Source organism: Acanthopagrus latus, chromosome 17 (assembly GCF_904848185.1).
Source record: "Acanthopagrus latus isolate v.2019 chromosome 17, fAcaLat1.1, whole genome shotgun sequence".
NCBI lineage: Eukaryota > Metazoa > Chordata > Actinopteri > Spariformes > Sparidae > Acanthopagrus > Acanthopagrus latus.
Genome location: NC_051055.1, coordinates 1,307,691 through 1,335,624, shown reverse-complemented (window position 1 = coordinate 1,335,624; position 27,934 = coordinate 1,307,691). Strand labels below are relative to the sequence as shown.

Here is a 27,934-nt window from a genome sequence, read left to right as displayed (position 1 = left end):
GCCGCCCTCTATCTAAAACCGCGGACTAAGCTGCCAAAAGGACGGGCAAATTGGCGGCTTGGTGCTCTGTCTAAAAACGGAGCAGAAAACATCTTTGAACTGCTTTACCCCGAGCCCGCAAACATTCACACTACTGAGCTGGGCTTGAGACATCTGTCTCACCTTCAGCCACTTCCTTGTGGATGGTAGGTAAGAGAAAAGATTCCTCCAGCAGTCAGTAAAATGTGGATGGCCTGTCAAATAAAAACAGTCCACAGAGTCAAATGTTAGAAGAATACCTAGGAATCCATTTTTTTCTCCTTTGATTTGATACTGTAGCGGACAATGAACACGTGAGCTGGTTTATCTTATAATGTGCATTTATTGTAACAACCCTTAATGGCCACTGTTGGCCGTAACCACGCCGTACAACACACAGTCGTCTTCTGAGCTCCTCCACTCTTCAACCGGAACCAAAACACAACCGCATCAACCTCCTGACGTCACTTCCTGTTTCTACCCAACTGCATGAACATTCAGAACTTTAATAGAACATTTAACACATATAGCAGAACACATTTACAGGGTCACTACAATACAATTTCCACAAAAGTAGCTTCTTCTTCTCTCTGCTTGAAATTATGTGACACAGTCTGGGCCCCTCAAAGCAAAGTGTCTGAGCTGTGAGCACTTCCCCTCACAGACTTTAATACTGTCATCATCTCTAGAGCTGTGAAGGATTGTGGGTCTCACATTTCACAAAAGAAAAGCAAAAGCTTTCTGAAAAGTCTGAAAAAAGGTTCAGTTGAGGGTTTTTTTTGTGTGTTTGTGTTTTACATGTTTACTTATCTTGTGACCTTTTGGATCCATTAAAGTAGGGCTGCAGCTAAAGATAATTTTCTTGTTTATCAACCACATATTTGGTCTATGAGTTTAAATTTGGTTGGGAGCCCATCCCAGTTTACCATCATCCAAATTGATGCCTTGTTTTGTCTCAATAACAGTCAAAAACTAGAAGAAATTTAGTTTACTATCACATAAGCCAATAAATGAGTCATCTTATGGCTCTGCATTATACACTATTTAAAGGTCCAGTGTGCAGGATTTGGTGGCATCTTGCCATGAAATTTATTCCATATCTGCCAAGAAACCACCCTAAATGTTATTGCAGTTCATCACTCGTCCATTGGGGGCGATATTGTAGAGCCTAAAGAAGACTATCCTCCAGAGTGCAGATTTGGCTGATTGATTGATTCTCTCACATGCAGTGGTCACCACTTTGGATTAAAGTCAGCGGCATATATCATGTGATGTGATGATGAAGAACACTTAAACAGCCTCAGCCTTTTGAAACAAATGAACAGCCTTGGCCACAGGGACTGGCTGGGAGACAAAGGATCAAAATCTAATAAATTATGAGTATTTGAAAACTTTGTGCTATTCTTGGCTGTAGAGAATTCTCTCAACTTCCCAATACCTCAAGGTTAGTAACCCCCAACAGTGGTGCTGACACAATAAATCATATTATGCAAGAAGGTTGTCGCATTGACCTCTGAGAAACGTTGATGGACAGTGTTAAAAACTAATGGAAGAAACATTTAAATGAATCAGCCATGAACATAATTGTAAGTTGAAGCACTACATCACCACACTCCAAACATTGTGTGGTTTTCTGCTGTTTCTTTCTGTTAAATACATGAGAACAATAGAAAGGGCATCCAGCTTCTCAGGACTATGTTCATCACACGTTAACAACACTGCAAACCTGAGGAAAATTCACAGTTTAATTCAGTTGCCAAAGTGTCTGCCTGCAGACCATGTGAAGTGTGTTTTGGAACTGCACTCATGAATTGTGGCCAAGTGTGGGCAGGACATGCCTAAAGCTTTGCTCCAGGTCAAAGGCACACACAAAAAAACTACTTCAGAGTTTTTTCAGAGCTGAGTAAATCTTGAATCCTCTGTAAGCTTCAAGTGCAATCAGTCAACCCAGTGTCAACCAGAGTGACACATGTCCACCTCTGGCTGTCTCCAAGGTCCCTCCTCAAAACAGAAATGGCATGTAGTTAGATGAGTACAACTTTCCACAACTGCAGCTCCGGAAGAATTTGTCCCGCTCAGTTTATTTGCTGGGTTATTTTCTATATGAAGTGCTTCCAGTGCATATGAAATGAGCGAGCAGCAGTGCGCGGTGGTTGTGGGGTGGTTACAACAGATTACTGTGGCCCTGCAAGGAGAGGGAGTGTGTTTGTGTTGCTCTGCCTTGAGTCAATAGTAAGAGAGGACTGGAGCTCATTTTTTGCAGCAGATTCTCAAACCCTGTCAGCATAACAAGGTGGAGGGTTGCACCACTGTGTTAAAGCTTGTCAAAGCAGAAGGCCAGGGAGTCTGTTACTGTTTATTTACATGAGAATAATTTTAAAAAGTGTGTGTGAATTTGAGCAAATGTTAATTTGCAAAAAAAACCCAAACATTCCTTACATTCTCTTATTCCACGCTTTACTCACTAAAGGTTTTCAGCCATCTTGTTTTCACTAGGGTGGTACAGTGTACAGTTTCTTTACAGTCCATCAGTGAGTACAGAAGACTAAAGACATCAGCATAAATCTGAATCAAGACTTTGATCATCTTGCAGATCGCAATTTTTATTGTAACATCACAAGCAAGTTTTCCCGTATGAACAGGTTAAAGAGGCTGGATTCACAGATCCATTTGATAATATCAACAGCATTTGGATCAACTACAGACCCTTGGGCAAATATCCACGGGAGGGAACTTAGAGATTTGCTGCATACAGCAATAGCATACTTATAGATTATGACATGATAATCATTAGGGCTGCACAATATGGTAAAAATGAATATAATTATATAATCATATAACGAGTATTTTGACCAACGATATGATTTTCATGCAAGAATAAAATCATGATGATGTGACATTTTTGGGGTCCATACCAAACAAACATGTTTTCTTCTATCTGGAGCAGAAGATTTGAACAGTAGGCCCATCATCTCTGCAGAACTACAGTACTTCTTTGTACTGTACTAATGTCTTTGTCTTTGTACTAATGTAAACAATAATTGTAACTTCATCAAAAAATTGCAGCTTCTGAGATTTGGATATGGTAGTTTGCCAAATTGCAATTTCAAAAATGTTTTGATTTATTGTGCAACCCTTATAATCATAAATCATTTTTACATGTATGGAGAGATCATGGTTAAGAGAAGGGTTAGTGTCCATATGAATAGACTGAACAATCATAAATCTACAAGATAAAGATACAAATAGAATGTCAAACACATGTCATTGTTTAAATAGGTTAATACTATGATATATATAATAATATTTTAACACATCAGGAGACGAACCAAGAATCAACTTCAAATCATTTCAGTATTATAGAAAAACAAACCTTAAACTATGACCTGTCAAATGATTTGCAACTTTGAAATGGATATCCTACATGGGACTTAAGTACTACACACATCATTTAATTGTCTTCAACCTGTCAGCACTGGACCTTATATCTGATGTTAACCGGTTGTAACAGATCTCATTTCACATGACACATATAAACTGGTGTAATTCTGTGTGTCTTTGGTCCTCAGCTCGCTCTGCATCTCACTACGTGCCGACCTCTGGCTCCTGTAGTAACAGGTGTTTTGAGCTGGTCGAGCCAGAGCCACCAAACTGCCGCTGCGACAACCTGTGTAAGACGTACAACGGCTGCTGCTCAGACTTTGATCAGCTCTGCCTGAGGACAGGTACTGAATGATCCTCCCTTTTACTGTGCAAATTATTTTGTTCTTACCACGCAGCCTTTAATACCCTCTGTCTTAGTACTTTTATTTCTTTAGAAAAATGTATCTGGATGTAACTAGATTTAGACTCACCAAACAGCACTGTGCATGTATATCATGTGTTCTTTTATTATTATAGTGACTATCCTGCCCTCCTGTAGTTGTCGTATAACGACTTTTCTTTTCTACGTTGGTCCAAAAAAAAGGTCAAAAAAGTCACCAGGAGGCTTCAAGGCTGAGTGCAGTAGGACAAAGCGGGTGGGTGTGGGTGTGTCTGTTCGGACAACATGGCCTCAACCGATCACTAATCTGTTTAGTTTCTGCTGACACTGCTATTTCTCTATGGAAAAATCCCATATTTCTTATGGAAAATCCCTGTACCTCTAGTGGAAAAACCCAGTATTACTTTCTGCGCTTGCGCAAAGATTGGCATCTGTGCAGAACTGCATGTCGACCAGTTGCTCTTCGCCTTGCTTTGGTTTTTTTTAAGAAGGTGCTCTCCCTGTGTCCTTATCACTGGCTCTTAGAAACTCTGGCCTTCAGGCCTTCAGTTAACTCCCTTTCTTGATGCATCCCATTATATCTGATCACTCTTTCCGCTGTATTTTTAAACTTAATGAAAATGTTACATATTTGGTTATATGATGTAATTCATAGGTTCGTGGCTACATTTTCACACTTCACATCATCTGAATATAGCAGCTTTAATCAATAGATGCCCTTTTCAGTCACTCGGCATGGGAGTGGGAGACTGTTTTTACGTGCTCAACAAACAACTGTCCATGCACCTGTCCATGTTCGGATGATGTTCCCATTTAATACAACACAACTGAATTAATGCACAAAATAAACAAACAAAGTGATGCTGCTTGAAAACAAAGTAGTGAGGTGGGTGAGTGAACTAGGCGAGCAAGCGGTAAAAACGCATGATCCACCACCCCATGCTGCCCCTGATTACCTACAGCTGTGACTATAAAGAAAACGCTATACTGCCGCCTGTGGAGACCTGACAAAACCCAAAGGACTGACAGATAAACAGATGTGGCTCCTACACACCGGCCCCTAATAATGATGATAGAACAATTATATCAACCAAAAAAGGAGTCATAATCTTCTGTCTTCTTTCTTCTGAATCAAGATCCTCCAACACGTGTTACTCAATGTGGGGTCATGACCTTAACACTGCTCTTGAAGCAAGACGAGCTTGAATATGGGCCGCTCTGTCACCCTGTCTTTGTCCTCAACCATACTGCACATACAAATCCTTTCTGGCTTTGTATAAAGTCTGGACCCTAAATCCACCTTTTCATGCCAGGAAGTTATCCACAGACAGACCTCTGGATGCTTCGTCATGATGCTTCAACACCTTTTGACTATTGCTGGTCCACTTTATCAGCTGAAATCCTCCCTTTGCACAAATGTGTCCAAGATCAACAACCAATGACAGTGCATCCTCTTCTGTGGGCATGGATTTCAAACAATCATCCACATAAAAGTTGTTGTAAATAGTATCAGTCACCTCCACTTTGAAGTCATCCTTATTGTCCGTTGCAGTCCTCTGTAAATCACTAGCAACGCTTAGTGATGCAACTGCTCCAAAGATGTACACTCTCGTTCTGTGTTCCACTGGACTCTGTGACGTGTCTCCTTTCGGCCACCAGAGGAAGCAAAGAAAATCCACATGCTTCTCTGACACCCTCACCTGGTGGAACATACAGTAGCTTGGATATCAGTCATCAGAGCAATGTTCTCCTGTCTGAATCTTGTTAAGACACCAAAGAGAAAAATTGTGAGGTCAAGACCTTGCAAAAGCTGACAGTTTAAAGAGGTTCCCCTAAATCCTGCTCGGCAATCAAAGACCACTCTTAAGGTTTTCTTCTTTGGGTGATAGACTCCATGATGAGGGAGAAACCACAGTCTGCCACCTCTACCTTCCAACTGGTCTTGAGGAACCACCTCTGCATATCCACTGTCCATCATCTCTTGAGACTTTTAATATGTTGTTCAGCTTTGCACCTGTTGTTCAGCATGGTGATGTCATCCACTTTAAAGGGCAAGTCCATGCACTAATGACCTTGCTGCCTGCAAATGGACTTCTCCATGATCTCCTTAAATCTTGATCCCGTCCCTTGACATCTCCTGCTTTTCCTCCATTTTCACTGCGGTCCTGGTTATACTGAGAGACCAACAGCTCCTCCAGTCTGATGATGGATATCCTATTGGCATATATGGTTGAGCCACTTCTCGGGCAAGCATTGTAGCACCTCAAAGGTCTGATGACGACCCACCCCAATAGGGTCTTCACGGCATAAAGTCCATCACCTTTGCTGTTAATTATTTCCTATGGCTCCATGAGTTTTGGTGCATTTGTCCCAATCAAGATTTCAACATCAGCTTCCAGTTTTGGGATCCTAATATCTTTCAGGTGTTCCCATCTTTGAACATCTTGCTGAGTTGGAATGTTGTTCTTTGACACAGGGATTGTTTCTTGTGTGAATGTCTCTGGGAGCTGCACAAACGGGTTACTGTCCAGCCTTGACACCTCCAGTCCTGTAAGAATCTGGCTTTTCTTGGCCCATGGTGCGCAACATAACATGAGTCTTTTTGCCTTGTAAATTTAACTTCTTCATGCAGCTGGAGGTACAAAAGGTTGCTGTACTTCCAGGGTCTAAGAAGGCATAGGTCTGCAGCACCTTATCTCCTTTCACAGACTTCAACTGTACAGGAATGATGAAAAGAGTACTGTCTTGGTCTCCGGTACAACCACCTGCTTGCAGAGAGACAAGTGCACTACTCACTGGTGTTTCTTGAGGTTTGCTGCCTTTGTCTTGATTATGAATATGCAGAATGGTTGGGTGCTTTAGATTGCATTCATCACATGGTAGATGACTTATGCATTTCTTGCTCATGTGGCCAAACATCAAACATCCAAAACAGATTCCTTTATCTCTCAGAAACTCAATTTTCTCCCTTTGAGGAATTGTCTTCAGTTTTGAACATTTGGATAATAGATGTGGTTCTTTACAACTTTACAATAAGGACAGACTTCTGATGACATCTCTTAAGATGTTATGGGCTGCCTTTTCATCTTGTACACTGTGGGCTTAGAAGGTGCAGTGTGGTTGGTAGCTGCAATGGTTGTTGCAAAGCTACTTTCTTTGATGTTGCTCCTGTTAACAGGCTTTGTTAATGCACTTGAATGTGGATCTGAAATATCACCAGAGTGGATGAGACAAGATCTTGACTCGATTCTCCAGAAACCTTGGTTTTCCAAGTCATCAAAAACCTGATGCATAGCGATGGTGGCCAGCCCAACCTATAATCCCAATGTGTTGGTATTTGACGTTTTAGGAATTACACTCATAAATATGCTTTCTTTTTTTTTTTTTAAAATAGCACCTTAATAATGCACGTTTAACTTTTGTCTAATGAACATTCAGACAGACCCTGATTATTTTAGATCTAAATTTGTATTTCTGCCCTGATTTCCCTAGAAAATGACTGATGAGGCTTAATGATGATAATTTAGCTCTCTGTTGAAAAAATACTTTGGCTGAGCCTTTTAATGAAGACTGTTTTAAACTGATTGTCAGGCTGTACAGTTTATTAATATGGGCTGGAAATGAGCTGTGGACTATGCATAGACTTGATCTGGGTCTGAACACATTCCTTACTCTAAGCTGTACTTGTTTATTGCTCTTCCTCCCTGTTCCTTGTTCTGTCTGTTGGTCTGTCAACATTTCCCCCTCCAGTGTTGGTGGTCTGATCTGATGTTCTCTCCTTCAGCCTGGTGGTCTCTGGCTTACCACTGCCTCACCCGTAAATGATTAAATACTTGTTTGTGCTCTGGTCTTTACTCTTACAGTGGCAAATCCTGCCTGAAGCTACAGCTGTCATCTGGTGTTCTCATCATGAGAATTTGGTCAGAATACGTAACAGTTTTTCTGTTTGTCCCTAGAGTGCTCAGCAGTATAGTATGCAGCCAGGCCACTGTTACATTAATATATCAACCTTCATTTAACATTGTGCTCTGATTTACCAAATTAGGTGTAAAAATATCAAGGTTTTGAAGTGTGCACATTAATGCCCTGTCACTTTTTTAATGTTTTTTTTGCTGACATCTGTCTTGTGTTAACGTTTACAGAGGGAGGTTATGAGTGCAGTAAAGATAGGTGCGGGGAGCCTCGAAATGAACAACATGCCTGCCACTGCTCTGATGACTGTCTGACCAGAGGAGATTGCTGTACCAACTACAAGACTCTGTGTAAAGGTTTGCAGCTTTGAATATGCAGTATGTATGTTTAGAATATGTTATTACAATGAACAGAAAGACTGAAGGACTTTTACAATAACCATGTGCAATATCATAACCATAACTACAACTACAGTTTATATAAATTATATATGCACACATATATATTTCTATTCCTACAGTGTTTTTTTTTGAATATTTATTTACTTATATGTTTATCTATTTTACTGTATATGTGTGTAGCAGTGCTGTGTGTGTGACATGGGGCTTCAACTTCACAGAGGGAGCCTCCCAAAAGGATCAATAAAGTCATCTAAGTCTAAGTCCAATACATACAATGATCTGCATATTGGAAAGGCTTGCTGTCTAGATCAGAAGTCATATTTTGCACCTCTTTGAGCAATTCTGGAAACAAAAATCCATTAAAAACTAACTAACTAACTAAATTGCAGTGAATGCAGTACCTAATGAGCTATACCCTTTAAGCTCATTAAGTGCTGCATTCACTGCAGTACCTAACGAGCTGAACCCTTTAAGAGCTGAAAAATGTACACCCAACTCACCATCAGTCACTTTAGAAGCTAAATGCTATGTTTATGGTGTTTTTCTCTGATATGAATATGAACATTATCTGTACTGGCTTGCATCAGTTAACAGCCCCGGTTTGTCTAAGACCAATGTGTTTATGTGTTTAAGAAATCAGCATACCATGGAAAACTGACCAGAATTTGGTTACTTAAACATCTCGTGAATGAGAAACTGCGAATGAGAAACTGCGATGGAAGAACTGCATACTGCTATTAGCAAACTACAGACTCTTCATCCCGAGGCAGGCTTTATTGTTGTGGATGGCTTCAATCTCTATAACTTGAAGACTTTACCTCTCGAATTTCATCAACATGTCTCCTGCCCCACCACCAGACAAGATGCTGGACCATGTCTACACAAAAATGGCTGATGCCTACAAAGCTGTCCCCCTCCCCCACCTTGGACAATTTGACCACCTCTCAGTAGCCCCATTCACACTGCCGTTTGCATGCAGGCATCCTGTGTCAATACTTCACATCCTCCTCTGTGTGAAAGCTTCAGATGCAGCGAGGGATGAAATTTCACTCCGGCATTGATCTGCCTCTGGAGGTAGTGTCAGGGCTGTATTATTGGCAAACCAAACCAGTGTGAACGGAAGTCAGTGGCGCAGAGCAAGGTTACATGACAAAAGTAACGTAGTAACTGTAACTGTCTTTGGCAACGTATATGAGGAAAAAAATACCACAGCTGTAGGTGGAGAAGCGTCTGTCCTCCCACCTAATTACCAAATCTTCCTCACATTTCTGCTCAAAAAACAGTGTCTGTCACCGGCAAAAAACTTTATGAAAACGTGATGAAAACAAATCACCGTGACAGTCAGCCCTCCAGACCAAGACTTAAGTGAACCTTCCCGCAGAAAACAGCCTCTTTACTGATCATGATTATGTAATTATGTAATGTAGCAAGAAAAATGTAACTTTGTCACTTTCCAGGATGTTTGGTGGGTCAGGAGCTCAATCACAACACATTATGACAGCATCCATATGATTACAAACTGTCCATGGGTTTAGATTGGAGGGAGGACACCAGGGAAACACCTTGGACCCTTGGACCGTCCAACTCTTTAATGGGGCGTTCAGACCATATAGATAGACGCGAATCCAATCACTTGAGACACTTGTATTGTGCCGCTTGATCATTTTGGACTATACGCTTCATTCGCACTTGTCGCGCTTGACGCTCAGGGAGAAAAAAAGATGACGCGGATGAACCAGTATTTCTCAACCTGCTCTCTTTCTACGTGGATCATGGCTGATATCACCAATGTGCACTGTACCTGCTGTACAAGTCCCAGAAACGCTGGAAAACCACCCACCGTCGTGTCTGGGTTCATGAAGTCCTCCGGAGACACACAGAGCTGGGGTAATTTCACTGTCTCCTCCAGGAGCTCCATCTGGGTGACGACCGGTTCCAGCGGTACCTCAGGCTGACCGGAGCCCAGTTCGAGGACCTGTTAGCTCGGGTCTGTGCCCACACACAGCTACAATTAGCTTCTCCTCCATGTTGGTCTGAATGTAAACAAACGTACGTGAGGTGACGTCGTCGCCTTGAATTCGTCGCTGATTGGATGTCGCGGTGCGATGCCACCTGAAAAGTTTGATATTTTCAACTTAATTCACGTCGCTTCAGACGCTTCAGAAGCGCCGCCTCAGACCCTCCCGACACCCCAGACGCTTCATTCGTGCTGCGCTAGACGCTCCATTCATGCCGCCGCCGCCTGAATCGCATCTCATTGCGCCATTTACATTGATTTTCAATGTAGAGTTGCTGCTCAATTCGCGTCTTTCGCGTTTGGTCTGAACGCCCCTTAAGAGCCGCAGCACCGGCTTTCTGTGGGAATTACACAGCGGTTCGTCTTTAAGGCAGAGATGCTTGACTCTGTGTGAATCACCATCGGCAGAGAATTGGCTAACTAACGCTGCAGAGTCAATGCAGCTTCACTGTGTAAAAAGGGCTACTGTTCCTACTGTCTAAGTACTCACAACTAATCAGACGTGTGAAACCCAGAGTGAGGACAGACACAAGTTTGGTCAGAGGGAGCAGACTCTGCACTTCAGCAGCGTTTTGAAAACACTGACTGGAATATGGAATATCTCAGGCCACCCTCGACTTCCACACAGACAGTGACTTCATCGCCTCCTCCGTTCAAGCACAGCCACAAGCTAAGGATTGAGGAGCACAAGAGTAACTCTGACCCCTGACACATGTGGCAAGGCATCCAGGCCATCACAGGCTATAAACCAACCACCACCTCCACTCCATCCAGCAACACCTCCTTACTTGATGAGCTCAACCAATTCCATGGCCGCTTTAACAAGGACAACAAGGAGGTGGCCTTCAAGGCTGTGCTCCCTGCAGACCACCAGCGCCTCACACTCCCACCGACATGTGTGCGGGGTTAATGCACGGAAGGCTTTCTCCATCATGCTGGTGCCAAAACACTCCACCGCTGTGAGCCTTCATGATTTCCGCCCAGCTGCCCTCACCCCCACCATCTCAAAGTGCTTCGAGTGGCTGGTCCTGGCTCACCTCAAAACCAGTTTACCATCCACACTGGACCCCTACCAATTCGCCTACCACCAGTAGGTGGTACAAGAGTACAGAAGAGGCCATCTCTACTGCGCTTCACTCAGCCCTCTCCCACCTTGACAACGGTAACACCTACATGAGAATACTCTTCATCAACTTTAGTTCAGCATTCATCACCCCCTGCAAACTTATCATTGAACTCAGTGACCTCGGCATCAATACGTCTTTCAGCAACTGGATTTTGGACAGACCACAGTCTGTTAGGTTAGATCACAGTACCTCCCCAACCCTCATCCTGAACACTGGCACTGGCACCTGGTTGAAACACCACTGTCAAGTTCGCAGACGACACAGCAAAAACAATGAGTAGGCCAACAGGGAGGAAGTCCAGCACGTAACAGCGTGGTGTGCCAACAATAACTTGGCTCTCAACACCAAGAAGACCAAAGAGCTCATAGTGGACTACAGAAAGTCAAATGATGGCACACACACCCCCGTCCGTATCAACAGAATGGCGGTTGAGCGTGTCACCAGCTTCAAGTTTCTGGGTGTCCACATCTCCGAGGACCTCTATTGGACTCTCAACACCTCCACCCTGATGAAGAAGGCTCACAAGGCTCTTCTTCCTGCGGAGACTAAAGAAGGATCATCTGTCTGCTCAGATTCCGGTGAACTTCTACCCCACCCCACCCACCCACACACACACACACACACACACACACACTCTAATTATATACTGTAAATACTGTAAATCTGTCTACAATCTGCTGCACTATTTATTCTGAACATGCTTGCACTTCTGGTTAGATGCTAACTACATTTCATTGTCTCTGTAATTGTACTGTGCACAATGACAATAAAGTTGAATCTAATCTAATCTAATCTAATCTGGTCTAATCGCCAGATTCTGCTCAAGAAGATGATTTCTTGCTGTGTTTAAACAGGTTTCTAACTGAGAGCAGCTGGTGTGGAGTGACGCTTTCTTATATGTGAAATAATAATAACAGTATAAATCGGGGTCTCAAACTCAAATTAGTTGGGGCCACTGCTGGTATTACCATCTCATAGGAGGTCCAATTCAGCATTCCAGGACCACAAGACAGCAAAATATTTCTGAAAATGTAGTTTTTATTTGGATTACAAAAATGCAAACAGCAGTCAGTATACATCTTTATATTTTATACTTTTTAACAGTTAGTGCAAACCTTTAATGCTGACTATTAAATAACTTAGTAAAACTTTTCACTGAACTAACAAATTAAATACATTGGTACATTTTTTTCTGCGCCAAACTCCTGGCTGCAACTTCCTTCACAAAAATAAATCAATTCGGGTGTGCATGGATTGAATTACTTGCCCTTTTTTTAAAAAAAATCTAAAGTTAAACAATGGACACTTCAATTACAAGTGGTCTACTCCATGCAGCAGTGGGTCACAGCACAGAGTAACAGGTGTCACATTTAACTTTTAACCTGGAGATAGGAGTGCTGACTGACAAGACAATGGCTGAGGATTTCTTGTCATAGTGAAGTGCAAAAGCAACTATTTGACAATGTGTCGGATTTAATCTTAATCATAACCTGACAATAATAATGAGGCAAAAGGAATTGTTACCTCACTGAAGTTGGAGGTGTACATACTGTTGCCTGCAGCTGTTCATCAAACAGTTCCCTCTTGTCCATTACTCCCACAGACAGAATAAAACTACTCCTTTTTTTTCTTAGCAGAAATGTCTTTTTTATTTCAGTTGCATACGAGGGTATAGTTTAAATTAGTGTGAAACAAATGAAAACATTTTGAATAAAGAAATAATTTTACAGGCAGGATTATATCATGTTTCTGACATCAGGTCACGAGTAGGATGGAGGGGAAGAGGAACAATCTCTCACCCTCAGAGTGCCATCTCTTGCTTATCTTTTGTCAGCCGCTTTGCAAAATGACCTCCAACTCCTTCCATGTTGCCATTGTGCTCCTGGGTATCCTCATGAACCTTCAGCAAGTGGCTTACATTTTTCTTGTCCTTTAGTCCTTCCTTATTAAGTCTGTATTCTTTTGGAGAAAACATTTAGCAGCAGAAGCAGTGCACACTATCATTTCTGTTTGAGTACATCAGCCAGCTTCATTTGATTTTTTTCCCATTGGCCAAGACTGTTACAAAAGTCATGTTGACACTCTTCTATCTTTGTTTTGGGGAAATGTGTAACTGAATTACATCTAAATTACCATCTTACATAACTTTCATCTTACTTGAGTAATCAGTTAGAAGAGATGGCCAGTGTGTCACTGGGGTGATGGTGAAATATTTTAAAAATGCATTTGAAGAGAGGAGAGAAGTATATGTGACCACTGCATGTTACATTTCAATAAAAAACAGATGCTTGGTGTGTGCTATACATAAGACTAATATAGACTAATAATGAGAATACGATGAGTTTCATTCAACTTTGTCATTGCAATACAATTCAGTCTATCCAGAGTACAAAAAGCAGTAAAATGCAGTATATGTATATATATATATATATATATATATATATATATACATATATATATATATATATATATATACATATATATATATATATATACACACATATATATATATATATATATATATATATATATATATATATATATATATACACACACACACACACGTACATATATGTGTATATATATATATATATATATATATATATATATATATATACACACACATATATATATGTATGTAATATGTGTATATGTGTATATATATGTATATATGTGTATATATATGTATCGCCCATATTGCGTTTGAATGATATGGGAAAGCTAAGGTTTGGAGTATTAACAGTTATACACTTTAACTGCACTTTCACACTGATGTAAACTTTAACAAACATAAACTGTGACACAATAAACCAAAGTTTTACAACGACCCTATTACTTATAAAGGGGATGGAAAACTAATAGCATTTTAACCCACAGATAAGCAGGAAAACACAGCCAACAGGTTAAAATAACACCTTAACTTTAACAGGGACGTTAACTTTCCAAATGTACCTGGTGAATTTAAGGTGGAGTATCATTAACTTACATCGACTCAAACTATTTATTGATTATTAAACAATGCTGCTATTGTTCGAAGTAAGCTAGCAAGCTAACACTCTGCACCAAAAAATTTCATTCACTTCATCACATTGATGTGACTGTGCCTCTATCTTCACGTTTTTCCTCCTCTTTTTTCTGTCTTTACTTTCACTGGGCGCCGGATGGTTTCAGTCTTTGGGACCTTGTAATTCTGCTACAGTATCAGTACATCTCTCTCTTGGTCAAGGGGTCTTGGTGCGGTCAGATTCAGGCAGCTCACCTCTCAAGGGCCCCCTCCCCCTTGCAACATGACGAAACACAAAACTACAATGCCAAATAACTCTAAATTAATATTTTTAGGATAAGAAGTGTGGTATGGCACGGGACTACTGATGGGTCTCAAATTTATGGGCAATTAGTTTTGAAATATGGTCAGCTAATACTTATAATGAGCCAGTATGTTGATAAAGCGTTTCATTCATTCAGGTCATGGTAAATCTAGGTGCTGTATCGTAGACAATTGGACTTGTTTCAGTTTCTTGAAAATGTTTCAGCTCTCATCAAGAGGCTTAAATACCAACTAACTGGAGGGAAGTGGCAGGCTTTTAAACTCTGTCTGGGAGTGTCCTCACAAAGTTGTTAGGGCCACTTGTGGGTTGTTGACTCAACCAGCTTTGATGTGGGTTGCTAAGGCTAGCTGAGCCCAGGTGTGCATGGTTGTTAAGATGAAAAATGATTCCTTTAACAACACATCTGTACTGACTTTCCTACTAAGGCACCTTAACAACCATTCAGAGTCAATATGAATGCCACTTAGCAACTATGGTATTAGCCACAATGGTATTTCCTAATTTTAAGTGTTACCAAAATAATTCCATCCAGTATGAGTTAAATTCCACAGTTCCACGTATGCAAAATAGATCAGTTTGCACCACTCAACCTTTGAGTATTTCTTCAGTTCAGTTGCATTTATGCTCACTGCTGTCCTTATTGTCTGTCTGGTCCATCAAGTCAGGAAGCAGTCACTACAGTTCACTACTACAGTTAGAATAAGAAAGCCATGCTCTCGTGGCCCAGCTAAAAGACACACATTCAGTGGTTCAACCAGAGGTTCAGGGGCTAAAAGCAGCATTTCTGATATATCTGTAGACTTTTACTTCATTTCTTTAAACCAAAAATTCTGCATTAACAATACATTTGAAACACAGGACTTACATTTTTGCTGCTGTCACAGTTTCAAACAAGCCATGGACCAGCTAGGCTTTTATTCATCATTCCATATCTCTTTCTCCCTCCTCTAATCTTTTTCTTTCAGGAGACACTTTGTGGTTGCAGGATGAGTGCGAGGAGATCAAGACAGCTGAATGTCCTGCTGGGTATGTTTTCATCTGAGCAGTTAAATAGAATAAAGTTTCACTTTTACTCTGTTCAGCAATGTGCAGTTTTTTTTCCTTGTTTAAACCCTTCATATTTTGTGTGTGTGTCCAGCTTTGTCCGCCCGCCTCTGATCATGCTCTCAGTAGATGGATTTAGAGCTTCTTATGTGAAGAGAGGAAACACTGTCATACCCAACATCGAGAAACTGAGTAAGACCTGTGTGGGATTTTGAGAGAGATTTAATGGATGTCTCAGTGCTAATACAGGAGTTTCTTTGCTATTATTTGCATTTTCAGGAACATGTGGAACCCATGCTCCATACATGAGGCCTGTTTATCCCTCCAAAACTTTTCCCAACCTCTACTCACTGGCTACGGTATGGCACAATAGCATTGATGTTTTCATCAACAATCAAACTGTCAATTGTTGTTAGTGTCATGTCATAAAAATATTCAACCACAGTTGTTACCCTCAGCTGTGTTTCAATATCCAAATGCTAACACCAAAAACATGAGTCCGGCTTAAAACCAACAAGCCTGGCAAAGTAGTAGTAGCCTAAGGGTGCGTTCACACCAGGCAATCTGTACTGTTCCCAAGCACATTTGACCCCCAAAATCTAGTTTGTTTCACTTGTGTGAAGGCCGCCCCATAACATGCTCAAGCGTGGTAAACTTTCTTGGACCTGGCCTTGTGTGAAGAGGTGTGCTTCGGCACAGTATGGTTGCTCTTGCACAAGCACGGGTATTCAACATGGACGCGTATGTACAATAGGTAAACATTCTCAGGACCAGTTAGGCCCAGAGCAATGAGTGCAGGCCAGCGGGGGACTGGGCAGGAGGAGCAATCCAACTTTGGCACAGTACAAAGCAACTGGGCCAAGTGTGAGTGCACCCTAAATGGCATTTCTGTAACCTATGACTCTAAGTAGAATTCTTTATTAAAAATGACTTTTTTTATCATGTTTTTATCTGTTACACAGTGTTAGTTAAAAGCCTTCAAACTTCGATCCTATTTTCTTCCTAGGAAACAATGTGCAGCCACTTTTTAAATAGAACTGTTTAAAACAGCGCAGCAGAAACGGGCAGATGTCAGAGGTCCAAATGTCACTAGTAAAGCTGATTGCCTGCACGTCCTTCAGCCTACATAAGACGTGTTCCCTCACTGTCTCATGAAGTTTGGGAAGAGCAGTTTTGTCGTACTCTTTCACGTGATGCGTCTTCAAATGCTTTATAAGTTTGCTGGTTTTGAAATCGGCAACACATGACACCCCTCCAAATTACGGCCTTGTGTTTTACTGGTTGGGTGATCCAGAGAAAAGTATTGCCAAATAGCTGGCATGTTGCTAGCTCCATCTGACTCGTGTGAAATCAACCTCTTCTTCACAGCCACTTTAAAATGGAGTTGCCACGGCTACAGTGCAACTTCCTGTGTTGGCTTTTAAAGCAGCATAAAATAATTTATTTCTGGTGTGTAATGTTAAGGAGAGTTAACCAACATAACTGTAAAGTAGCATGGTCCCATTTCAAATTTATGTGAAATTGGATTGGTGCCTAGACTCACCGATACTCTAGACTACTGATACTGATACCTGCATTTTCTGCAGTACTTTGGCAACATTTCCGACACTGGCCTACAGCATGCTAACATTTGTATTTATTCTGTCAATTGAATACAGTGAAGACAAAAGAAGAATCCAGCCCTCCAAACTGTAGTTAGGTAGAAAGTAGCATAGAATAAACACACAAGTAAATTAAAGATCCACTGAGTCTTTGAATGTTATTATACAATCCGCCACTGAAAATGAGACACAGAGAAAACAAGAATGACATATGTTATTGGTCTAAGCATAATCTCAGTGTGTACCTCTCTCAGGGTCTTTACCCAGAGTCTCATGGGATCATTGGCAACTCCATGTATGACCCGGTGTTTAATGCCACCTTCACCCTGAGAAGCAGAGAGAAACTCAATCATCGCTGGTGGGGAGGACAGCCAGTAAGTATTGTCTCTTCCCTTCCCTCTATTCCATCAACCCTGTTATTGTACATTTATTTCTGTGCTAACAGGGATTGTCTAGCACTAGCACCGAGGAACTTGTGCGGACGTGTTCGTCACTTCCCACCTGCGTCGCAAGTCAAAGCAGGGTGACTGTGAGGCGAGCACATCGTTGCTAGGGCCTTTGAACGGCAAGCGGAGGTGTCAATGACCGGCTCTGTTGTGCGACTCACAGCCAAGTTGTTTTAAAGCAAGGAAACAGCTGATCACAGCAGTCAGTCCATCACTTCATCCGCGGACATTAAGATGAACAACCGGACAGCTGCTGAGATCCAGGAGATGCAGCGTCTCCTCGGTCTCTGTAGCTGTTTGGTTGTGTTAGCTTGTTGTTGTAGCAGCAAGCTAAGGACGGTCGCTACTTTCAAATTAAAAGCCTCCCGCTAAGAACCCAGTTCCAAACTCCGATAGGGTGCAAATTTAAGCTCTTATTTTGAAGACAAATTTGTTGTCACTGTTCACAGCCCAACTTCGAGCTTCATGTCACATCACATGTTTACACCTACCTCAGAGGCGGCTTTTGGAAGAAGAGGAACATTACACCTCGGTTTTAGAAAGACAGGCCGGGCTAAAAAGGGCTACTGTAACCCCAGATCCTCTTTTGGGTTTGCGTTGTTATGCCCCAGATACTGTAGCTTTTGATTATTGGTAAACAGTGTCATGTTCTCCTGACTTACCTGCTGTGTCAGCAGCAAATGTGGCCTAAGTGATCGGCCTAGAAGAAATGCCTGTTGGCTTCTTGTTCTTGATTTTGCCTTATTTAGAGGCATGTTATACTTCTACTATTCATTTTGAATTGCTGTATTGAGTCAGCTTTAGCACTCATTTTGAATTGAGAGTCTGTTTAAGTGCCAATTTGAGACTCGGCCTTATTTTATTTCAGAATTTTATTTATTTAAGTGTATTTGTATTGCATTTTTGAATAATTGGTTTGCTGGGATGTGCTTGACCATTTTCTTTTAACTTTCATTCATGAAATGCAATTCACCAAAAAAAATGTGGGTTTCAAATCTTCTCTTCTTAGTGTATTCAGTTGATTAGTCATGCAATACAATTTTATAACGTCCTAGAATTGGAATTCTTTATTTGGGTATCTTTAGCAGATATGAGATTAAAATGCGATTAATTAGATTAATTAATTACAAATCCTGTAATTAATTAGATACATTTTTTTAATCGCCTGACAGCCCTATTGCAAACACTTTTGTTCTTGTAAGACTGAAGCCTGACATTAATAAGTAGTCTGAAAGTGTTTAGAGCTTCAGGTTTTATGAATTTCTATCAGGGTGCAGTGCTAACTAAAAGAAAATATTTGAAGAATGCCATCAAATCCAACCTGCTGTATGTTTTTGTATGAATTGGAGTAACAGAAGTTGCTCTATAACCAAACACCCACACACAGTGGGATATAATGCATGTACTGTATCAAGGCTTACTATACACCCTGACTTTGTTTTTCTCGTGCACATGTGATTGTTTTTGTCCAGGGTAACTGTTCAATAGTATCCGACTGAATGCTGTCAAACTGATGAAATAATGAGACTGTACTGTTTGCCTCCTAGATCTGGATCACAGCAATCAAACAGGGAGTGAAGGCTGCATCCTTCTTCTGGCCTGTGTAAGTCTACATGTGCAGCTGTCTGTCACCAAATAGTTCCCTAAATACATTCTACAGCCTTTTAGTGCTGATGGGTGGTGCTCTGCATAAGCCTTGGATGTCAAAAAGACAATTTTTCACAAATTGACAGTAAATGTCATAATTTCCCTTTTTCAGTATTATGTCTTCTTTATTAATGCTTTGGCTGTATTTAATGAAGATTTCTCAATAATTTCAATAATGTAACAATTTTACACATTCACCACTATTGGCTGGACGCTTTCACTGACTGCCTCTCCTGACTTTGCCACCATTCTGCTTGGACAACACAGTTTCACGAAACTGATATAGTTTAAGCACAGCACTTTTAAACAGTGTTTTGGTTGTCCTGAGCTTGTCTGGAGTACTTTCCTTTGGTATTTGAATATTTGCTCATGTTACCCGATAAGCAAATCACAAATTGTAAACAAAACTCACTGGGAGTCAGCTGTAGCTTATTTAATACACTGAATGCACTATTTGTTCTAATTTCTCCAGAATGAACACATTTAAAAATTGTCAAAAATGAGCACTCTGACCTATATTGATATTGGAGTCTCTATACCCAGGAATAATTGTAGGCCAAACAAATGGCAACATCAATATCTTCATAGCTACTAGACCAGGGGTCACCAACACAGTGCCCATGGGCACCAGGTAGCCCCCAGGGACCACATGAGTAGCCCTCAGGCCTGTTCTAAAAATTAAAATTGAATATTGATATTATCTGTTTCCCACCTTGTTACGTCATTGTTGATAATTATTGTGAGAAATCATTAACACGATCAGTGTCTTCACATAGATGAGTATCATTAATCATTAATAATCATATATAACTAAAGGCAAACTGAGCAAATTTGTTATTTCAGAAGAGTGTATCAAACTGGCCTTCGTTTGACTCAGTACCCATAAAGTAGATCTCAGTTTCAAAAAGGTTGGTGACCCCTGTACTAAACCTTGTGTTATGGGGCTGTATCCAGTTTTTGATTTGGATTATGTCCACACTACTAACTGGACTGCACTGCAGGTGTCTTGGAGCCTGGTCGCATTACAGACACCTGATGTAGTGCCACCTGAGCTCATATGGTACTGTTCTCATCTGCCCAAAACCATTAAATAAAAAACATAAACACTCCAGAGTTTAAATAAGCATGTTTGATGCTAATAGGCCATGGAGGAGCAGTTTGTAAGACATAGTAGGAATGTTGGTTCAAAATATAACAAAGGTGTCTACTGAAGTAAGCATGCTAATCAGCTATAGCAGCGTGTCCTGTCTCCTAATACCACTTTGTACTGCAAGAGGCAATAGTCTGATTACCCCCTAAATTTGAGCTGGGAGATGAAAAAGTGACAAATTGGATACTAGAAAGCAAACAAAATAAACACATGTGGCCAGGTCATGAATGAGGAGATCAGACACAGTTTAATAATTGTTGTGTCTTTTATTCTTTTATTCACTGACTGCAACTTGTAAGAGAAACAGCATTAACACTGCGATTTTGAGGACATGAGGTAATCAGCATAAAATACACAAAATATTTTTCCTCACTGTATGTCACACTGACGGTAAACCTAAGTTAGCTTATGAACTTCGAACACTTATCTTGGTGTCCTAGATATTTGCTCTAGCTGCACTGCACTGACACTCTAGACTTGACTAGACAACAGTAGTGGCTTCTTTCTCACTCTGGTGTGAAGCCTGCATGCCAAGGTGTCACACACCTTTACCTCACTGCACTCTATCTCCCCTGCCGACCCCGCTGTTCAGTTTTGTCCACATTGTGTCTTAGTTATGGCTTACTCGTGTTACCAATCTATAGGAATCGGCTGAAATCCTTTATAAACCTTAGTCGGTTAACTTAATCATCATCTTATTTGCTGATACTCGTAACCATTTTTGTGCTTTACCGTGCAAGTGAGAGCCAGACAGGGTCCACTATTTACTGATGGTCAATTGTGTAATTCTATCATTTAAAACAAACGTAACTTTTTAATTTTACAGGATGCATGGTGGGTCATGATAAAGGAAACACTTGATAACAGTATCCATATGATTATAAAAAGTTGGCATATACATGTTTAGATTAACAGGTGGAAACCAGGGGAAATACCTAAAATTAATTAATTACAAATCCTGTAATTAATTAGATTATTTTTTTTAATCGCCCGACATCCCTGACATACACACAAATAAACAGCAGCATTACAAAAGCATCCAGTGTGGCCAGCCTGTAAATCGAGTTTAATTGATCGTTAAAAAACATCCTCTCAAACTTGATACAAACTTAAAACTTATTAACAAAATAAATCCCACCAAAAAAGTCTTGGTTTGTCTCTTTCCAAAATCACTTATGGTTTTGTCAAAATAATTCCTTAATTCACAGTGTCAGGCTTGAAAATATTCTAGCTTTACACACCGTTTTCATCAGCTGCTGATGTCCGACGCACTCCTTCTCTTCTGACTCATCATGTCTCTTGTGTCCCTGCCTGTTGTGTCTTCATATCCCACACATTCATAGTCCTGGTCAGAGCCACTGTAAATCACCTCTGTACTGTATCCCCTGTCTTCAAACTAGCCTCTGTCTGTCTCAGAGACTGTGTTTAGCTGCACTTTGGTGTCCATCTGTGTTCACTAGGAGGATACTGAGCCCCGGCTGAGCTGAGCCCCATTGTCCAGGGTGACTTCCCCCATCAGCTGCTGATGGCAGCTAGTCACAAGAGGCACGTGTATATGTGTATATGTGTATATGTCTTTACACCTTAAAAGACCCATGCAGATGCCTCTTATCAGTGATAATTGGGGGCCTGTAAATGGCTTGTTTGTTGAGGTAATCAGATCACGCCCATAAATGTTCTTCCTGCTAACTCTGTGCTAAACCCATAACCTGTGGAACACAAAGGAGCCCACATCTGTCAGCACAGAGAAGGCCTTGAAGGAGTGTGAGGCAGATCTCAGCAGAGGGATGGTGTTGGGCTGTTTTCACAGCAATTTGTTCAAATGTGCCTGTTTACACTATGCAGGATTCCTCTGTGAACCTGGGTTGCAGTCTCCATAGAACCTAAAGGGCCAGAATTTGGCACAGATAGTGTTTTGAGAGAGAGAGAGAGAGAGAGAGAGAGAGAGAAAGAGAGAGAGAGAGAGAGAGAGAGAGAGAGACGGGACTGTGCATACAGCAGGCAAGAAGTGTGGCTGACATTATTGAAAAAGCCTTCTGATACAGCACATTACATTGTTGATGAAGGTTCTCAGTCATCCAGGTCATTGTAATCCTAAGTGCTGTATCAGAGGCAACTGGACTTGTTTTAGTTGCTTAAAGATGTTTCACCTCTCAGCAAGAGACTTCTTCAGTTCTAACTAACTGGAGGGGAGTTGCAGGATTTTAAACCCTGTGTTGGAGTGGCCTTACAGAGTCTTTAAAGACACCTATTAGCTCTGAGTTTCATAGTCATCAGGGTCCTAGTGGGTTGTTGACCCTTCATGCCTTAATGTATCATAGGCGTTAAGGGGCGTTCAGACCAAAGGCGATAGACATGAATACAATCACTTGAGACGCTTTTATCGCGGCGCTTGATCATTTTGGACTATTCGCGTCATTTGCACTTGTCGCTCTTGACGCTCAGGGTGAAAATAAAGACAACACGCTTGCCCGCTCATTTTTGAACTAGTATTTCTCAATCACACTCATTCCACGTCGATCATGGCTGATATCACCAGTGTGCACTGTACCTGCTGTACAAGTCCCAGAAATGCAGAAAAACCACCCGCTGTCGTGTCCGGGTTCATGAAGTCCTCCGGAGACACACAGAGCTGGGGTAATTTCACTGTCTCTCCAGGAGCTCCATCTGGGTGACGACCGGTTCCAGCGGTACCTCAGGCTGACCGGAGCCCAGTTCGAGGACCTGTTAGCTCGGGTCTGTGCCCACACACAGCTACAATTAGCTTCTCCTCCATGTTGGGTCTGAATGTAAACAAACGTACGTGAGGAGACGTTGTCGGCTTGAACTCGTCACTGATTGGATGTTGCGGCGCGATGCCGCCTAAAAAGTTTGATATTTTCAACTTTATTCGTGTCGCTTCAGATGCTTAAGACGCTCCGTGCTAGACCCTCCATTCGCGCCGCCACCTGAATCGCGTGTCATCGCGCCATTTGAATTGATTTTCAATGTAGAGTTGCCGCTCAATTTGCATCTATCGCGTTTGGTCTGAACACCCCTTTAGTATCACTGAGCAGATCAGTGACTATGGTGTGGTAGTCCACTGTGTTTAGCACTACAGTGCATCTGCCTTCATCTGCAGCAAGATGGAGATGTTCTGGTCTCTTTTGAGTGATACCTGGGCCTTCCTTTCCTCAGAGTTTAGTGTTATAATTAAGTGTTATTGTAGCACTGTGGGATTGGCACGTTAATCGGGACTAGGGATTGTTGCTGAATGGATGCAGAGTTGAAGGTCTGTGATGAGTTCAGCTCTCTGGGAGGTCCCCCCCTAACTCACAAACAAAGAACAAAGGAGGACAAGAACAAGAGAGGAGAAGAAGAAAGAAAGGAGAGTATATAAATCAGACAACAAGATGAGAGAACTTTTAGTTGAAAAGGTGAACATAGACTTAAAGTCCGTGTAAAGCAGAAATAAATTTGTTTTATGAGTTTGTCATACCACAGAAACACGTGTCATTGACCACTGAGCCAAATTTGAAAGATTAAAAAAAATGCCAAGTATATAGAATTAGGTCTCAAAATCATGGAAAAACAAGAATTTCTCTCTGCTGTGAAACGCTGGGGGTGTGTCAGTTAGAGACGCTGGAACCACACCCACGCACAGGAGGGGAGCTGTCTCCTGTGTACTGTACAAGGACGTAACCTACAGTAACAATGTAAGCTAGCAGCATCATCAGACGGACCCAGCCCGACCTGTATGAACCATCAGAGCTAGAAACTGACTCTGAGTCAGACACTGATAGTGCTCAGCCTCGTTCCTCACAGTCCACGTTTTACAGTACACACAAACACCCCAGTCTACGTGTAATTCCTTGTCATAGCTATATTGGTGCACATAAAATATTACCTGTGGATTCTCATTGTCCTGTCAGATGGACTTCACTCAGGGAATGAGGCCAAATCATGTCATGATTAAATGCAATAACATTTGCTAACATTACATGGGCAGGATGACAGGATGCACGGTGTAAAATCACTTTCAGGATTTGGCAAAATGTACAATATTTATAACATACATACGCACTGAGCATTATTTGTGGCTTTTTGATGGCGATTTATACTTGGACCCCTTTACTGCAGTGTATTGTTGTTGTGCGGTCGTTTCTGAGGATGCTAAAACTACGTAAGCTAGCGGTCCGCAAACTTTGTCTCTCGGGGGGTCGTACTCAGTGTCAAGGTGCGTTAGAGCATGGATTAAACTTACACCGTATATCCCTTTAAGGAAATACATTTATGACCTATTTGCTGTGTTTAGAAGAAAATGGCTAAATTGGCTTTACACAGACTTTAAGAAAAGAGGGAATCATAGAGAGTAAACTGTTAACACTGTGTACCACACCTTATTGATCCTCCATCCTGCCCCCATTGCCCCACTCATCAAGCCCATTCAGGGCCTCGGTCCATGGCTTGATGGTTGACAGGTGTGGACTGTTTGACAGCCAGCAGCGTGGTTGGTGGCCTCATCACAACACAGGCTGCAGCATACAGGCAGACTTTGTCTTTCAGACACTTAAAACAGTCAGGGGGATTTAAATGTGTTGTACTACACAAGCCTCAGCTTTATATGCCTCCTTGAAATGTCAAAATATGGGTTTAATGGTTCAATAAGGCCACAGGGTGCCAGAATCAGTTTATAATTGTAAGTCTGTGTTAAAGTTTTTAATGTGTGTTCCAGTTCTATCCCATTGGAGAGGCGGATACTGACTATGCTGCAGTGGCTCCACCTTCCTGAAGGAGAGAGGTGAAATCAGTTTTTCCTTTTTTGTCTTTCATCTTCTTCTTTTCTCATTCTTCATATTTAACCTTGTCAACATATGCAACCACAGCTTAGCAGGAGTGGGATCAGTTCCACCATATCCCATTAATGAGTTAATGATCCACTTCAAAATTTGATTTTTAGAGTTGAAATATATAAATGGATGACAAATTAAAGAGAAAACACATTTTTTTCAAAAGATGTTCCCTAATTTTGTGTTTTGATGATGATGGTGGTGGAGGGCTTCCTCTGAGACAATGGTCCAAAATGACAGAGGCCATAGCATATCATTCACATCATTTTCATACTCAAAACATTCAGCGATCCCTCATGCTGGATGATCACTCAAAACAACTTTGGATTGATTTGTCATGACCCTTCCCTCTAATACTTCTTCCACCAAAATTTGCAGGTCTACACAATTTTAAATGTGGGTTCACCCGCCAAAAAATGCCGAATGACCCGTTGTACGTCATTGACAAATGTGCTGGAAACAGCTGTAACAGAAGAAAAAAAAAAAAACCAATCGACTCAGTGTGAAAGAAGTGTCTCTAAAACGGTGGATAAATTCTTTTGAGAGTCATAACCCCCGTGAAATGACTTGTTTCACGATCATAATTTGAGCCATTCAGTCCAATAACATTTGGAAAGTCTAGAAGAGCCGCATGATTAAATTATTTTAACCCCCTTTAAGTTAGTGGGGTGCTAAAGTGGAAGTTAGTTAGTTAGTTGGTTGGTGATCCAGGTATTTTCAAACCTGGATAGTCAAGCTCTTTTGGCTTCAGAACACCACTAAGCAGAAATGCAGAGTCTACACACTCCCCTTGCACACAGAAGCCAGATCTTAATGGGTTTCAGATGGATTTTTGTTGGGAACAAGTGGAACCAAAACATGACAGCAAAGCCATCATTTCTCCTCTCATTTATTCAGGTTTTTCATTTAATTTGCCACCTCTCTGTATATTGCTGTTAATGTTCTAATGATTGCATTCAATCCTTGTTGGTTTTAATGCGACAGCTTCCTCAGCTTAACATTATTCTGCATTTGAACAAAAAAAAACCTTAAAGCTGCTGTAAGGGATATTTTTATTAGAATAAGTGTTGAATAGCTGTACATTCACTGTGATAGAAGGTTTGGTCAGTAATCCATGTCTATCCTCCCCCAGCTTATGCAGTAAAAAAGAAAAAAATGTAGGTGTCCCTCCCCACTTTATCCTGTCAGGACAGAGAACGTGGGAGGGGGTTGCTAACTGCAAAATGGAAAAGAAGGTATCTAAAATGACGATAAAGCTTACAGCAGCTTTGTAGCATCAGTTTGGAAAGTGCATTCTATCAATGTCATAGTGGAGCTAGTATTGTCCTCTTTTACAGTTCATTTGGAAAGTATTGAGACCCATTCTAAAATCATTAAAATAAATATTTTTCCCCATCATAAACCTACATTCAATACACTAAACTGGCAAAGTGGAAACAGAATTTTAGAAATTTGTGCAAATGTGATTAAAAGGAAGGAAGAACACTGACATATGACATTGACTTAAGTATTCAGAGCATTTGTGATGATGTGAAATTTAGCTCAGCCTCACATTTTTCTGGATCAGCTTTGAGATGTTTTTCCTCCTTGACACTGCACATCAGCGAATAAATCAACCCATGAGGTTGAAAGATTTGCCTGCAGAGCGCAGAGACAGGATTGTGACAAGGCACAGATCTGGGTAATAGTAAAAAAGCACACAGCCATAAGGCCACAGTGGTCTCCATAATTCTTAAATGGAAGAAGAACAACCTGGACTTCCTAGAGATGGCCACAAAGCCAAAATGAACAGAGCAATTTACAGAGACATCTTTAATGAAAACCTGGTCCAGAGTTCTCTGGATCTCAGACTGGGCCAAAGGTTCACCTTCCAGCAAGACAATGACCCTAAATGCACAGCCAAGACAGTGCAGGGGTGGCTTAGCATAAGGCTGCAACATAAAAAGTGATAAAAAATGAAGGGGTCTGAATAGTTTCTGAATGCACTGTACATACAGTTAATTGGTTTAGTTCAGTGGTTCCAAACCGTGGGCTCAGGGCCCGCACGGCTTCTGAGTGAATGAGAACTCTGGCAACTGAATCACAAGGAATTTTAGAACCCACCTCACAAGGATGAAGCAGAGGAGCTCGGCTGAAGTACTACCCCAAGTGAGTGGGAGTACTCTGGAGTATCTGGAAAATGTCAGGACTGCCCATGATGTGGAGACACTCTTGGTAGAGTGGCACTTTACCCCAGATGGCAAAGCATGGCACATTGCCCTGCAATTATTAGCGACTGCATTACAATGCCCAGTGGGACGGGCGCTCTTTGGAGAGAGTACAGCCTTCCTTAGCACTACCATAACATTCAAAGAGCTTTTCTGATCATCATATGCATGGCTGATCATCACTTTGGACTGACTGAGGTATAACTGAGGTCCTTGCAGGCCAGCCCCTTAGGGAGGACTGCTGCATTTGGCCACAGGCATGCAGGAATTGCTCATAGACAAAGCATGTATCTTTCCAACATCCTTGGCTGAAAGAAACACTCTTTTGACAGACAACCATTTGAGCTTTGACTGTGCTAAGGGTTCAAAGGGAGGCAGGCATAGGGTGTCCAACACCATACAGGAGCCGTTGGGGCACTTGGGGGATGTAATTTCAGGGCCTC

General features: G+C 41.4%; 1 protein-coding gene across 4 annotated transcripts in view; it reads left to right on the top strand.

Annotated features, from left to right (window-relative positions):
• The window catches only part of enpp2 (ectonucleotide pyrophosphatase/phosphodiesterase 2), a 66,714-nt gene that overhangs the window by 5,665 nt on the left and 33,115 nt on the right, over window positions 1-27,934 (top strand). For 2 of the 4 annotated variants that reach the window (XM_037075609.1, XM_037075611.1), the window contains exons 3-10: window positions 3,588-3,743; window positions 7,924-8,049; window positions 15,533-15,593; window positions 15,706-15,803; window positions 15,891-15,970; window positions 17,467-17,586; window positions 19,206-19,261; window positions 25,170-25,235. In XM_037075609.1, coding sequence (XP_036931504.1) covers window positions 3,588-3,743; window positions 7,924-8,049; window positions 15,533-15,593; window positions 15,706-15,803; window positions 15,891-15,970; window positions 17,467-17,586; window positions 19,206-19,261; window positions 25,170-25,235 — 763 coding nt within the window. Of the gene's footprint in view, window positions 1-3,587; window positions 3,744-7,923; window positions 8,071-15,532; window positions 15,594-15,705; window positions 15,804-15,890; window positions 15,971-17,466; window positions 17,587-19,205; window positions 19,262-25,169; window positions 25,236-27,934 lie in introns of those variants that run through there. The other 2 variants (XM_037075610.1, XM_037075612.1) reach the window with 2 other exon arrangements.